Source organism: Plecotus auritus (assembly GCF_963455305.1).
Source record: "Plecotus auritus genome assembly, chromosome: 2".
NCBI lineage: Eukaryota > Metazoa > Chordata > Mammalia > Chiroptera > Vespertilionidae > Plecotus > Plecotus auritus.
In genome coordinates this window covers 140,803,393-140,818,955 of record NC_137771.1, presented here as the reverse complement: position 1 = coordinate 140,818,955, position 15,563 = coordinate 140,803,393, and the positions used below count along the sequence as shown (strand labels likewise).

The 15,563-nt window shown below is 39.0% G+C and overlaps 1 protein-coding gene across 1 annotated transcript in view; it reads right to left on the bottom strand.

Annotated features, from left to right (window-relative positions):
- Positions 1-205: 205 nt before the first annotated feature.
- Positions 206-15,563, bottom strand: part of NSUN3 (NOP2/Sun RNA methyltransferase 3) — a 76,858-nt gene continuing 61,500 nt past the window's right edge. Inside the window, exon 6 of the mRNA XM_080654266.1 lies at positions 206-2,082. Coding sequence (XP_080510392.1) covers positions 1,812-2,082 — 271 coding nt within the window. The 3' untranslated portion in view covers positions 206-1,811. The remainder of the gene's footprint in view (positions 2,083-15,563) is intronic.

The window sequence follows — 15,563 nt, the reverse complement described above, 5'->3', positions numbered from 1 at the left end:
AAGGTCTAATCCAATGGCACACTGAGTACTCAGAATAGGCTTCATGGCATTGTGTTGGGGAAATAATGACATTCAATGAAGGGCACTGTGAAAATTTACTTTGTGATTAACCTACTCAGAATGAATGCACTTTTTAAAACTATAGTATCTAAAGACAGGACTTCATATTGAAAAAAATTAATAAGCACACACATACAAATGAATAAGTATCTTTTTCTATTATCGATAATCTTCTTTATTAACCCAGTATATCTGATTGAGTCTAAAAGATCCAGCTTTTCTTTAAACATATTGAATAGATATAAAGAAAAAAATGGTTGTGCTCGCTTCAGCAGCACACACAGTATACTGAAATTGGCACAATACAGAGAAGATTAGCATGGCCCCTGTGCAAGGATGACATGCAAATTCATGAAGCATTCTAAAAAAATAAAAAGGTTAATGGAATGAAGGTATAGAATAAACATTCTTCCTCTGACTTCCTAGTTACAGTAACCCAGTTATATATGCTTGCAAAATAAAAAAAGTTAATGGGTAAATAGTCTATTTACGTGAACAGAATAGAATAAACAATTAAAAAAGATTCAACTTCAGCAGAATTTTATATTTATATAGTCAGAGGTGTTTTTTTAATGCATATTTCCAAAATGATATAATCTTTTGAAGTGTGCATACTTTTTCTTAACAGTTGGAAAAATATGTTTCGGCTCTAAGTGAAGCAATTTCTAGAGAAAACACATGATCCACCCTGAAACTAAAACTTTAAGTACATATACAGAAATGTGTACAACATTCCCAAGATATATGTAAACAGGGAGAGCCACTTAGTAAATGTATTGGGTTTTGGTAATAGTATAATCCACTCTCATTACGCATCTCCCTCTTGTGCATTAACATGTGACATCATACTCTCGTATAACATTGCATAACAGAGTGAAATAAAAAGCCCCTCTAGATTGCAACTGTAAGATAATCAGATTCTGTGGTGCTCATTATAACTGCAATTATGTAACAAAACTCTCCAAATATAGTTCAGTTATTGCAGTTTATTAATCATTCTGGTTTTGTTTCAAGCACTTGCTTTATAGTCTGCTGGATAGACTCCATTATTCTACAAGCTGAATGTCGAAAGTCAAACATGTACATGTGAATCTACTCTTCTAATGGCCTTTCAACATAATTCCCCCTTTCAATTTGTATTTGTGAATACAAAAAAACGTGGAGAAATAAAGCTGGTGTCAGTAGAGAAACTGACCTTTGCAGTAAACAGAAGACAGTCCTTAACAAAAAAACAACTTAAGTAGAAAACATGTTTTTGCTAGAACTAGAAATAGAGCTGCTTAAGAAGTTAGTCTCAGAATACCAATCAGTTCTTAAGAAAAAGGGGGAAGAAAACTCTCAAAGAATCTGTATATTTGATAAGGAGAAAAATTATAAAAGGGACAGCAAATATGCATTTTTAAAGGTTCAAAGTACCAACCTCATGGATAGAATGTACTTCTAAACATCCTATGCACAAAACCATGAAGATTAATTTAACTACAAAATGCCAAGTAAAAGCAATTTTATTATACAGAATAAACACCATCTGCACCACCTAAAATCACTGCTGTGGAAGTATTTCTAGGAAAAATATATACACTTGGAAAATTCTCAAGCCTAAACTCTGAGATGCTAGAGTACTAAGTAGGATTCCAAAACAGATCCAGGGAAACTGACTCCATAATTATTTAAATGTTCACATGTAGAGAGCCCAGAAAAATAAATACAATAGTACATTGACATAATTTCCAAAATGCACATCACCAAGTTCATACAGTCCATGATTTTTTCAACTTGGCTACGTACATTGGGCCCCACGCTTTGCCCTTTTCTGGAATCACCAAGAGTCCACACTCCTGGCCAGTGGGAGCAAATGCGAAGTCTTGGGAGCAAGTCCTTGCCATTTCCTCTATGTTCACAGGCATGATATTACGGCAGGAATTTAAAATTTCACTGATCACATCCTGATTTTCTGCTTTGGAAAGTGTGCATGTAGAGTACACAAGTAACCCTCCAGGACGCAACGCCTTAATTGCAGACCTGCATGTAATCAGGAAAATGCATTAGATTGGTTAGGCACATTATAAGCAAGCTACAACGTTTGAGGACAAGGAAGCTTACATACTTTAAAGTTTTTTGCAATCCTGACTCAGATTGCAATAACTCTGGATGTTTTCTAGCCTCACAACTATTTCTCTCTAACGTATCCCTGGGTGACTAGGAAAATGGTAATCAAATCAATCAACATGGGAAAGACAGCGAGTGTATTTGATTTGTTCACTCTTGATCTTTTAAGGATAGGAGGATTGGGGTAGAATATGATGAAAAATGGGTTTATTTTTTACCAAATTGAGTGGTATGTATGGGTAGGTGGAACAGAGCAGCTGACCTTCAGGAAAAAAAATTAGGGCTCAGTGATAGTTGAAGTGATGGGACTAAGTAGGATTTCCCAGGAAAAGAGCAAGAAAAGAAAAAAGTGGACTAAAGACAGACCCTTAGAGAACGCCTATTTAAAGGGAGGAAGAAATTTAAAAAGAAATTAAGTCTTCACTAGATGAAAGAGTAGCTTCAGGGAAAAGATAGGGAGAAAGATTTATCTGTCTGTCTGTCTGTTTGTTTGAAAGAGAAGACTTACAAATATTTACAAATGCAGATCCAGGAGAAGAGCAGTACCAGGTTTCAGACTACACATGGAGAAGTTAGTTTTTTAAAAGATGGGGTTCAGCTCCTCATGGGAAACAGGATGGGAGCATGGATAGGAAACCAGGATGTTTTAAGGTAATGAAAGTTCATGATAGGCCCGGCTGGTGTGGCTTAGTGGTTGAGCTTCAACCCATGCACCAGGAGGTTGCCAGTTTGGTTCCCCATCAGGGCGCATGCCCAGATTGCAGGCTCCATCCCTGGAGGCAGCCCATCGATGTTGATGTTTCTCTCTCATCGATGTTTCTATTTCTCTCAAATCAAAAAAACTTTGTTTTTAAAGAAAGTTCATGATAGACTCAATAAGAAGAGTGAGAGGCAAGGTGATCTACTGAGACATAAAACTAAAAAAGTTTTAATCATGATGCTGTGGTGATAACCCCAGAGCAATTACTAATCAGTAACTTAAAAAAAAAATCATATTACAGAGCCTCTACTGGATTTGAGTCCAGTCAGCTCCATGTCTCACATCTATATTTAAACAATTAGAGCGCATCCCCAATAATTGAGATTTTTTTTGTATTTTTTTAATTGTTTGAAGTATTACAAATAGTAGTACATATGTCTCCTTTTTTTTCCCCCATTGACCTCCCCCCGGCCCCCCCTTCCCCCCAGTACATGCCTTTACCTGCCCCCACCCCCAGTGTCTTGTATCCATTGGTTATGCTTATATGCATGCGTACAAGTCCTTTGGTTGATCTCTTACAGCCCCCCCGCCCCCCCCCCCCCCCGCCAACCTCCCCTGCCTTCCCGCTGTAGTTTGACAGTCTGTTCAATGCTTCTTTGCCTCTGTATCTATTTTTTCCCCGTTTCTTTCCTTTAAAAAATCTTGCCTCTGCAGACTAGAAATAAACATATAATAACAAAAAATGTTTGAGTCCCAATTTCAATGTCCAACAGTTCTGAGTCCCCATTTCAATGTCAAACAGTTCCTTAAGTGTACATGTCAGCATGGTGTCTAAATAAGACAAAGGAAAATCGTTTGGGCAAAAATAAAAAGGATCCCAAATCAATTACATAGAAAAGATTCCTTTATTAATTTTTGGTCGAGAATATGTTTGTATATTTTCAGAAAACAACTCCAAGACCATGTGGATTCCTGCAACAGAGAGGAATTGACAGGTCTGCTCCAACCACGAAGACAAGAGGAGAAACAGTCCAGAGATGGAAGACGCTGATGACGCCTTGCCACGCTAGCAGTCAGCAGCTGTGCGACGCAGCAGGTTGCCTAGGACCAAACCAGAGAGGGTCGGACCTGCACTGCCACCATGTGTCCACCATCCAATAATTGAGATTTAACAATAAAGATCTACATGGCAGGATGATATTTGCAAATATGATAAAATTAAGGTTCCTGAGATGGAAAGATTCTGGGTTTTCTGAGTGGGCTTAACGTATTCACAAAGATATGGAAAATAGAAGTAAGAAAGTCAGAGAAAGAAAGGTGATAACTGGTGCTAAGGTTGGAATGGCAGGATTGCTGGCTAAAGGCCAGGAGTCAAGGAATGCAGGCTGTTGCTAGAAGTTGGAAAAGGTAAGAAAATGATTATCAATTGGCTTTACCTGTGTGGTCAGTTCAGGCTGCTATAACAAAAATACCATAGACTAGGTGGTTTAAACAATAAGCATTTATTCCTCACAGTTCTGGAGGTTGGAAAGTCCAAGATCAAGGTACTGGTAGGTTTGACATCTGGTGGAGACGTGATTCCTGGTTCACAGATGGCCACTGTGTCCTCACATGGTGAAAGGGAAGAGGGACCTTTTGTAAGGGCACTAATCCCACTCACGAGGGCTCCACCTTCATAACCTAATCACCTCCCAAAGTCGACATTAACTAATACCGTCACCTTTGGGATTAGAGTTCCACATATAAATTTGGGGAGGACACAAACATTCTGTCTATTGCACTCCCCTACAGCTTCCAGAAGGAACACAGCTCTGGCAGCACCTTGATTTTAAAGTTTTGACGTCTAGAAGTGTAAGATATACATCTGTGTTATTTTAAGCCACTAAAATTGTGGTAATTTGTCACAGCAGCAATAAGACACAAATACACACTCGGTAATGTGTTTTGTTTTGTTTTAATAATGATATACTAAGGCATTAGTGTATTTTGCTACAATTGTATAAGTTACAGCTACACTCAATTTGGATCACTTTCAACTGACTACAGCAATGGACAAAAGACTTTCTTTTAAAAAGTTAGAGTATTGTGCAAGGGATATAGGCAGATATGAATACAGATATCTGAAACTTATAGTAAAAAGGCTTTTTTAATCCAAGTTTCATAATTAGCAAAGCCAGTCCTTAATCAAGTAAGTATAATTCTTTCTCATTACAGTTATACAAAAGTATACAGAAGCCTCATCATTCACAAACAGTAAGTTTCTGGCTTAATGCAAATTTAAATTAATTTCTATAATGTTGCCAATGTTGGCTAATTCTTCTGCTTTGTTTTCATTCCAACATTCATAATTTATCTTTCTAAAATTAGGTTGGTATAACTTAACTGGTCTCATTAATTTCTAAACAAGGAAAGGATTTTTTACAAATTGGGTTAATCTCAACACCATAGGGCAAATGTTAGGGATTCCTGTCAAATTGTTGTTGCTGTTTTGCTGTTCATGACTGTTCTTTAAATACCATTTCTATCCTTTTGCTGGTAGTACTTATACATTTTAAAAATACCATAATTTGTATTCAAAGATCAAGGAAAGTAGGCAATGTGAGGGAAAAAAATCACTCCCAGGATTCATATAGCCAAGACTTTTCTATACTAAGAAATATGTTATGCCATAGAAGGCATTTTTCTCATGAATTGAACCAGTTCATACTGAGGTCCACACTGGTTTTGCAGAAAGTGTAAATCTATCTCTACATTAGCATTTATAAATACACATAAGAGTTTCTTTGCTTTTGATACATAAATGGCACAAGGTACTCAATTTTAATTAAGGCTAGAGTATTAACCACTCTATAATCAAATGATTTAAAATCAATACTTTTGGTATTCCAATAAAAATCAAAAGACAGAAAAACCAGCCACTGCTAATGTCAGGACAAGCTGCACTGAATAATGACCCCCTGCCCTGGTGTCAGCCAATCAATCAGTGGAGACCACAACCCTGAAAGGACACACATGAAAAACTGCTGAATATTCTACTGAGATCTTCCCTAGGACCTCCCCTAAAATCTCCACCCTTAAACCCTTAGGAAGGATTTCCCCGTGCACTTTCCTCCTGGGAGCATGCCCTGTCTTTTCCCACCCTGCCTCTCCCCACCCCCAAGGCCTCTTACCATAAGCTCCCTCAATCCCAAGCTCCAAGGGCCCTTCCTTTACCTCCATAATTCGTTTCCTAAGCCCATTTCTTCTAGGAATTTCTTTTTCTACCTCTATAATTTACCCAATAAATGTTCTCTTACAAAAAAAAAAAAAAGATAAATGTAGTATGTGTTTTACATATATTAAATGAAAATTAACATGTAAATGTAAGTACCTAAATATATAATACTTTGCCCACTACGTAGTGCCTAGGATAAATCATCTGCTTCCATAACAATTCACACATGTTTTGAAACAGTCCATCAGATTCTAGTAACTATTATTATATGTTTCATCCAAATCATAAAAAGAAGACTGTGTATGTATTTAGAAGACAGGCAGTAGGGTGTGAGAAAGATTGTGTTGCTCTGGAGAGAAATGATAAGAATGGAAGAAAGATACTACTTAGTAGTTCTTAACAAGCCAGTAAGAAATTAAAAATTCTGGAAGGTAAAAAAAAAAAAAATTCGAAGTTAGAGAGACTGGAGTAGCACTAATACACTGGCAAAGTTGTGGTAATCCTATCTAATAAAGAGGGAATATGCTAATTGACCCTCACACCATCACAAAGATGGTGGCGCCGACAGCCAATAAGGAGGGAATATGCTAATTGACTACCCCGCCCTCAAAGATGGCAGCACCCACAGCCAATAAGGAGGGAATATGCTAATTGACTGGCTCACCCTCAAAGATGGCAGTGCCCACAGCCACAAGATGGCAGCACCCAGTCCTCTCAGCCCTGCCGGGGTGGCAGGCATGTGGCAAGGCCCGGCCCGCCCCAAGGTAGGCCCAGCAGCTCCACGCACCTGCCTCCAGAGTCCCCCAGTCCCCTCAGCCCCCAGCCGCCCAGGGACGGCTCAAGGTGCAGGCAAGCCTCGGATGGTGGCTGCCCAGCCGCCAGGGCCAGCCGAGGCTTGCGCTGCCAGCAGTGGCAGCAGCAGAGGTGTGATGGGGCGTCGCCTTCCCCTGATCGCCGGGTCACCTCCAGCCCCTGAGGGCTCCCAGACTGCGAGAGGGTGCAGGCCAGGCTGAGGGACCGCCCCCTCCAGTGAATGAATTTTCATGCACTGGACCTCTAGTGACCATATAAAAAGGTAAGTCCGGATCACAGAAGAAAAATAAGACATGTTGGATCTGGGTTCTGATAGCAAAGAAGGCAAAGAGTTCTCAATGCTTGTGTCAATTTCTGTGCCATGCAAAGTTATTCTTATGTTTGTTTGTTTTTAAATAAGAGGAAGGAAAACCAAACAACTAACTAAGCAACATCCATTTTGGCATAATGCTATCTTACGCTAATCTCCAAATGAGCCGTGCCCCCTGATTTTTTAATGACTATAAGTTTTATGGTTTAAGAAGATCCTGAGTAATGGATTATTATTCATCTGTACTACACCACTAACTATATTCATGAAATTACTAAATGACAAGTTGTATTATGATTGGAATTATTTACCATTGAATTATGAGTGATGCTAAAAAGAGGGTTAGCAGAGCTTTCTAATCATACAGTAGATGTCATAACTAACAGTAGATGAAGCAAAAGTATTATTCTGATCAGATTAGGGAGAAGGCAAACCTAATACTTTAAACAGAAATGGGAACTAGTAGACATCATGTCAGGTTTTATAATATACATTATTCAATACACAATGTCCAACTATAATACAGGGCTGGGGAAAGCAGACTTGACACATAATACAATCCTTCACTCATTTTCCTGAAACATATATGTTCCCCCCAGAAGCCTCTTATCTAAGTGCTGATTAGACTTAGCCCTACTTGAAATAATAAATAAGATTCTACCTCACAACACTGTTGCAGAAAATAAAACTGACCTTGATTAATAATATAGCATAAAATAGAATGGGAAATGCTTTTACCCAAAGTACTCCTAACAGAAAAAGAATGATGGTTTTCTTGCAGCAGAATGTATGCCTGATACCCTGTTGCTTTATGGCAGAGATTGGCTGTACACATTTCTCCAAATCTTTGATTGTCTTTCAGTGTTTATGGAATCGGCTGAAATACATTCTGTGCTTGAACCACATAGTTAATAAAGCAGAACAACACATATTTTAAAAAATAAAACCATTAAAAATAATATAATGTTAAATTAAAATTTCCCTATTTACAAACAGAAAACCTTACTGATTTTTGGCAGTTTGCAGAGTAGACTGAATAGTATTTACACACTGTTGTGAAGGCCAAAAAGCTCTGCAACCTACAGTTTTTTCTTAAGTTTGTGGAAGACTCATTTAGCCTCAAAATCTGACCTAAACTGATGTAAAGCTATTTATGGTCAAGACTTACCTCCTGTGGTATAACTCTTCATACATTTTGCTGAAAACATATTTATTTTTTATTTCAGGGTGCTTGCTGCCCTAGACACTACTGGGGAAGCTGGTGATGTGATACACCAAATATGTATATCATTACCTTTTTAAAAACAAAACAAAAAAATTTGGGATTCTGAAACACATCTGGCCTCAAAGGTTTGGAATAAGATTGTATTTTAGATTCAAATGAGTTATAAATATATTATGTACTCTATCAACATAATAACCTAGCCACATAGTTATATGATGAAAGCTCAATTTAATTACTTTTTAAAAGTTAACTATTTAAATGTTAACTTTAAAAAGCATCAGATAGGCAAATCTGCAGTCTAGATGCAGGAATCCATCAGTGTTTTCTTATTCTAACACAAAGTAAGAAGGAAAACTGGATTGTTTTGTGTTCTCTCAATGCATCAAGGCTTCCTCTGCAGCCTCCTCCAACCCTATTCAGCAAAAAAGTGTTTTAATTTGTATGTTTGTTATTATTTTTTAATATATTTTTAATTGATTTCAGGGAGGAAGGGAGAGGGAGAGATGAGAGATTGATCAGCTGTCCCCTGCATTCCCCCTACTGGGGATCGAGCCCGCAACCTGGGCATGTGGCCTGATTGGGAATCGAACTGTGACCTCCTGGTTCATAGGTCCACGCACAACCACTGAACCACACTGGCTGGGCAATATGTTTGTTATTTCTTAAAGAACAGTTTGTACAATCAATAATAAAGCCATTTTTTCAGGAGTTCATTTTGTCTTTTTGTTCAGTGCTTTCACTAAATTTCTCCATCCTTGAAAGATCTGCTTAGAAAAAAATAGAGAACTAGGTCCCAAGAGTCATTTAAGATACTGGCTTAGAAACAACATGAGAAAATGCTGCTTTCCCAGCAGAAGAGAGACTACTTTTATATTTCCAGATTTATAGTCCATGTAGCTTTCCAACTATCAAGTAAGTAAAATATAATGACCCAGGAAAATAAAAGAAAAATGATTACGTAATTGTAATAACTTGAAGAAAGTAAGTATTATCCTAATGAAAGCATTATTATTAAGTTCAGTGACCTTGAAAAACTAAACAAACAAAAAACTAAAACATCTGGGAACCCTGACAATTATCCAAGCTCCAGAGGGAGGGTATTTCAAACTTAATGATAACTGAAAACATGAGGCAAGGTGTCCTGTTGTTCCTATGGCAAATCTCTGAGTCTCAGAGAATGTTATTTTTATACTTAGCTATTAAAACAAGCTAACAATTTTTGAAATATAAATTCCACTTTTCTGGTCCATTCTTCAGGTCCTTGATTAGAAATCTGGCATTCTATTGGGAGGGTCAGTATAAATTAGATCACTAAATTTTACTGTTTTATGCATTTAAAAAGACTGAGCCCAAATTGCAGAAGAAAAATACTTAGCACAGCGATAGTGCCATCTTTTGTCCAAAGCAGAAAGTAACTATTCCCCCTTTTCATTAATTCCTCCTGATTTATCATCAGGAGATATATAACTTCTTTTTATGTCTTCCTCGTAACATGTTTCAAGCTACAACTACTGTCTCTCCTATAATTTGTGATGCAGAAGTAAAGCAATCATACATGCCTATACTCTTGAAAAATTTAAGATTACAGCTAAACATTACTGCAATTAATATATTTATTTTTTATCTTTCTTCCTGACTTTTCTATTACAATTAAAGCATCAAGGCAACAGCTACCATTATTTCAGATGTAAATATGGGGAAGCAATCAAGTGAAATAGACTTAAAGATTCCTTATGGTCACAATATTAATTAGCAAGCCTGTCCCTGTCCCCCCTATCTTAGAAACTCTGGCACTAAACATTTTTTAAAACCAAGTATGATTGTAGTAATTTAAAAAATTTAAAATCATAGGAGCATCAATCCTGCAATTGGTTCTTTGTAACCATTTAATTCAATTGATATTTCAGAGATTCTATATAAAGCTACTTTATAAGGTCACTTACAACTTATGAGGAAAACAGTTTTATAATTAATAAAATGAAAAAAAATGTGTGAAAGCTCGGGCAGTCTTTGTATTTTAACTGACAATTTAACTAAATCCAAAACTAAGAAGGTAAAACGCTTATAGAGGACACTGCCCACATTCTTCCATGAGGAAATTATTATTTTCAAAATAGAATAGAATAGAATAGAATCCTATATAATAAAGAGGTAATATGCAAATTGACCATCACTCCAACACACAAGATGGCCGCCCCCATGTGGACACAAGATGGCCGCCACAAGATGGCCAGCAGGGGAGGGCAGTTGTGGGCGATCAGGCCAGCAGGGGAGGGCAGTTGGGAGGGACCAGGCCTGCAAGGGAGGGCAGTTGGAGGGCAACCAGGCTGGCAGGGGAGGGCAGTTGGGGGCGACGAGGCCAGCAGGGGAGGACAGTTGGAGGGCAACCAGGCCTGCAGGGGAGGGCAGTTGGAAGGGACAAGGCCGGCAGGGGAGAGCAGTTGGGAGAGACAAAGCTTGCAGGGGAGGGCAGTTTGGGGGAACCAGGCCAGCAGGGGAGGGCAGTTGAGGCGACCAGGCCGGCAAGGGAGGGCAGTTAGGGGTGACCAGGCCAGCATGGGAGGGCAGTTGGGGCAACCAGGCTGGCAAGGGAGGGCATTTGGGGGGGACCAGGCCTGTAGGGGAGGGCAGTTGGGGGGGGGGGACCAGGCCTGCAGAGGAGGACAGTTAGGGGCAACCAGGCCAGCAGGGAGGGCAGTTAGGGGTAACCAGGCTGGTAGGGAAGGGCAGTTAGGAGCAATTGGGCCAGCAGGGGAGCAGTTAGGCATCTATCAGGCTGGCAGGGGAGTGGTAAGGGGTGATCAGGCTGGCAGGCAGAAGCGATTAGGGGCAATCAGGCAGGCAGGCAGGCAGGCGAGTGATTGGGAGCCAGCAGTCCTGGATTGTGAGAGGGATGTCCGGCTGCCCGTTTAGGCCTGATCCCATTGGGGGATCCCAGATTGGAGAGGGTGCAGGCTGGGCTGAGGGACACACACAACCCCACCCCATCCCCTGTGCACGAATTTCGTGCACCAGGCCTCTAGTAGAATAGAATATTCCTGAATCAATGGGAATGTGGATTTGGTCCAGAAATAAAATGAGATGCTGATGTTATCGAGTGAGGGACAGGTGATCAGCCTAATTAAGAATTTTACCTTATGTTTATTTGGTGCTTAATTTAAAGAGTGCTTCACACATGGAGTCTTAATAAAACCTTATGAAGTGCGCAGGGTGAAGAGTCTGACCCAACTTATCAAATGGAGAGTCACAAAGACTCAGTGACTTGTCTTAAGTTACACAGCCAATTAATTTAGCACAAAGACTGCCAACCTAATCTAATACCAGGAAAGGGACTAAAAACTTTCCCAGTGCTACATATCCTGAAGCAAATATTACCACTGCTAAAATAAGATGGAATCTGGGGCAATAAGACAGAGGACGCTGCATGCATACATTTTATCTTCCCAACTGTCCCAAATACTCACTGAAGGTAAAGATAACTATGTACTTTTAGGCCCTTTTAATATACTAGTAAAGAACTAAAAATTAATAGGTCTGAAGCTATACCCTGAGAATCTGGGCTACCTGCTTTTATAGAGCATACAACCTTCACCTATCAAAGTGCTATTGCACAGAATTTATGAGATAAATGAAAGTACCTCAAGCTGAGACATAATTTGAGGCTTTTCATTACAGACTAGCATCTAAATCATAGTTTTAAGGAATTTTAACAAATTAGACTCAACAGTTAGAAACTCAAAGGTAGTTACTTTATTAACATTCCAAATAATCTGGAGTAATTTGGTAATTATTCTAAATTCCAAATAATCTGGTAATTCATTTAACCAAATTTTGTTCCCACAACTCTAAAAGGTAGATATGTTTTCCTCAGAAACTTGTTGATAAAGTCAATACAAAACCAGTCAAAGTTAAAAGGCTTATTTTCAGCCCTCATCTTACTATAACTGTACTATTGGGTTCTCCACTTCAAAACTTTGTACCACTTTGGCTTCCTGGATGTGACTCTTTCTTAGTCCATCTCCAACTTTTCTGAAGTTTTCTTCTGGCCTCCTTCTGTACCTTTCCTCTTCTTCTTATCCCTTAAATATCTGCTTTCCCTAGAACTTTATCCTTGCTTTATCTATTTTCCTAAACTTAGATGCTGTATATATTATTTCATTCAATCTTTCAATTAAGTTTTGAGACATGAATTATCAGTCTCACTTTTCAGGTAAGAAAACCCAGGTAAGAGAGTTAAGCAACTTGTACAGGTCGACTCAGTAAGTGTCCAAACCAGGATTCAAATCTGGACACTAGAGCTGTATGTAGCATGCTCTTAACCACAGTTATCCTTGACACGTTCTTTTCCTTCCCACTCCAGAGCCAATCAATTACCAAATTTAATTAATTCTCCACTGAAAATATGTCCACATGAGACCTTTGTCATCTACTTCTTTCAAATTGGTTTTCTTATTAATTCTCAGTGTTCTCTGATCAAGGGATTTCCAACTTGTGACAGATACTTCAATTGTTCTTCAATATCTGTTCTCATTTTTCTTTAGTAGTAATGAGATTTTTAATTGGGCATAGCTAAGGCTAATTTCCTAAACTGCCTTTCACTAAAGGTAGTCGTATGACTGAGTCTGACCCATGAGATGTGAGTGAAAATAATGTGCAGTATGCTATTTTAAATAGTAAGAGCTGGAATAGCAAACCCAGACCATGAGGTGGAAGACAGATGGGGCCTGAATCCCTGATAATAGTGGAGTCTGGCAATCAACTGATCACCAGAGCAACCCTGAGAAACCTGCTCAGACTTTTACTTAAGTCACTATGGTTTTGAGTCTCTCTGTGTCTTTCTCTGCCTATCTTTCTCTGTATGTTATATTAGGGGAAAAAAAAAAAACTTAACTGATACTGAAGTTGGCACCAAATGTGGAATTGTTTCAGCAGGATATAAAAGGCAGAACTGGTGGTCAGCTGCTATGGCTCAGTGTTTAAGCGTCGACCTATGAACCAGGAGGTCAGGGTTTCATTCCCAGTCAGGGCACATGCCCCAGTTGCAGCTCAATCCCTGGTAGGGGGTGTGTAGGAGGCAGCTGATCAATGATTCTCTCTCTTCACTGATGTTTCTGCCTCTCTCTCCCCCGCTTCCTCTCTGAAATCAATAAAAAGATATCAAATAAATAATAAATAAATAAATAAATAAATAAATAATAAAATGCAGACCTGGCTTATTAGTAAGCAGGCAATAGGGGACAAAGTCAAACATATACTACAGCTAGAAAGCCAGTGATTACTAATTTTATATGTCAACCTGGCTGGGCTATGGTGCCCAGATGTTTGATTAAACATTATTACAGATGTTCCTGTGAGGGTATTTTTGGATATGAGTGACTCTTAAACTGGTGGACTTTGAGTAAAGCAGATTGCCTCCATGATGTGGGTGGGCCTCATCCAGTCAGGTGAAGGTCTGAAAAGAAAAGGCTGACTGACCTCCTTTGAAAAGGAGGGAATTCTGCCAGCAGACAGCCTTCAGACTTGACCCACAACATAGACTCTTTTCTGCATCTGCAGACTACTGGCCCACCCTGCACATTTTGAACTTGTCAGTCTTCATAATCATGTGAGCCAATTCCTTTTAAAAATCCCTTTACACACACACACCCTTTTGTTCTGTTTCTCTGGATAGTCCTAATACAGCCATGGAAAAACATTTTTAGCAAATCACTATTTATGATATATTGAAAGACAGATCACATGCTAAACAAAGCTTATATAACTCAAGGATGACTAGAAGAAAATATCAAACTGTTAGCATGTGTCAACAAGAGAAGGCTCAGGCAATATCTTGGGAATTTGGAAGCAGAGATGGAAGGAATACAGCCTGTGGATTATAATTTAAGTCAACTACAAATTCAGTAATTTGGGCCTTGTATGATTGGAAAAATCAACAGGTTCTGTGCCCCAAAGTGAAGCTGTGATGAAAAGGTATCCCTGAGGAGGCAGCTCTTACAGAGATAAGATGGTAGCCCAAAGCCCAGCTCAAGCACTTCTGAGTAAATGTTCTTGTGTGGACAAGAGGATTCAGTTCAAAAGCAAAGATGTGGCTTTCACACCTCACCTAATAAAATAGAACAAACTTCTGATACACACAATATGATAAACTTCAAAAACATTATGCTGAGGGAAAAATCACAGATAAAAGAATACAAGTTTGATTACACTTTTATGTAGTTTGAGAATAGACAAAGTTGATCTTCAGTAAGAGAAATCAGAGCAATGGTTGCCTCTGGTGAGTGGTGTGAATGGATTCTGAAAGAGCACTAGGAATCTTTCTGGGATGATGAAAATGTCCTATACTTGATAGGGTCGTGGGTTAAATATGCCTATGTAACTGTCAACATTACTTGAAATGGATATGTAGCTTAGTGTACCCACATGTTTTTACAGATCCACTGGCTCAACTTGTGGGTGGGGTGGGGGGCCTTGTTTTAATTACCTTAAGAAACTTCACCCTAGCAGAAAGACTCCAAGCTTGTTAGTCCCATTAGTCCCATTGTTTCTGAGTTGCCTAGCAAGACTTTTCCTGCCATAGATGTTCCGCTCTTCCTCAATTACTTTTAAATCGTCTATCCTCACTTATATCTAATACCCCCCCGCCCCATTTCTTGTCTAAACATTTCTTATCACTGTCTTGGAAATTTTTATGGGATGCCCCATGCACATGTATTAAAACTTTGATATTTTTCCCTGTTAACCTCTCTATTAAATTTGAGTATTAGCCCAGTCAGAACTTAGAATGTAGGAGGAAAAGTATTAAAATTTCTCAATACCCACAAGAGAAAGGCATGGCTCCTCTTTCTCCTTCTGGGTTCTAGTGTGCCTTTGTCTTCCCCAACCCTCCACTTCATGTGCTGGCCACTGATCCTGCTAACTTTGAGCCCCACACCAGAAGTAGGGAACAATTATACACAATTTCTATAGACTGCTTAACCAGCTCCCATGATTAAGATCTAATTCCTATAAGAAATTGCTTACATCGCTTGCAGGGATTCCTCTCTGACCAAACCCTGACAGTCAGCAATACCTCTGCCCCATGTAGAGTAAGACAGACACAGTTGTATAATTAATTATCAAGTCAAGGAATTAA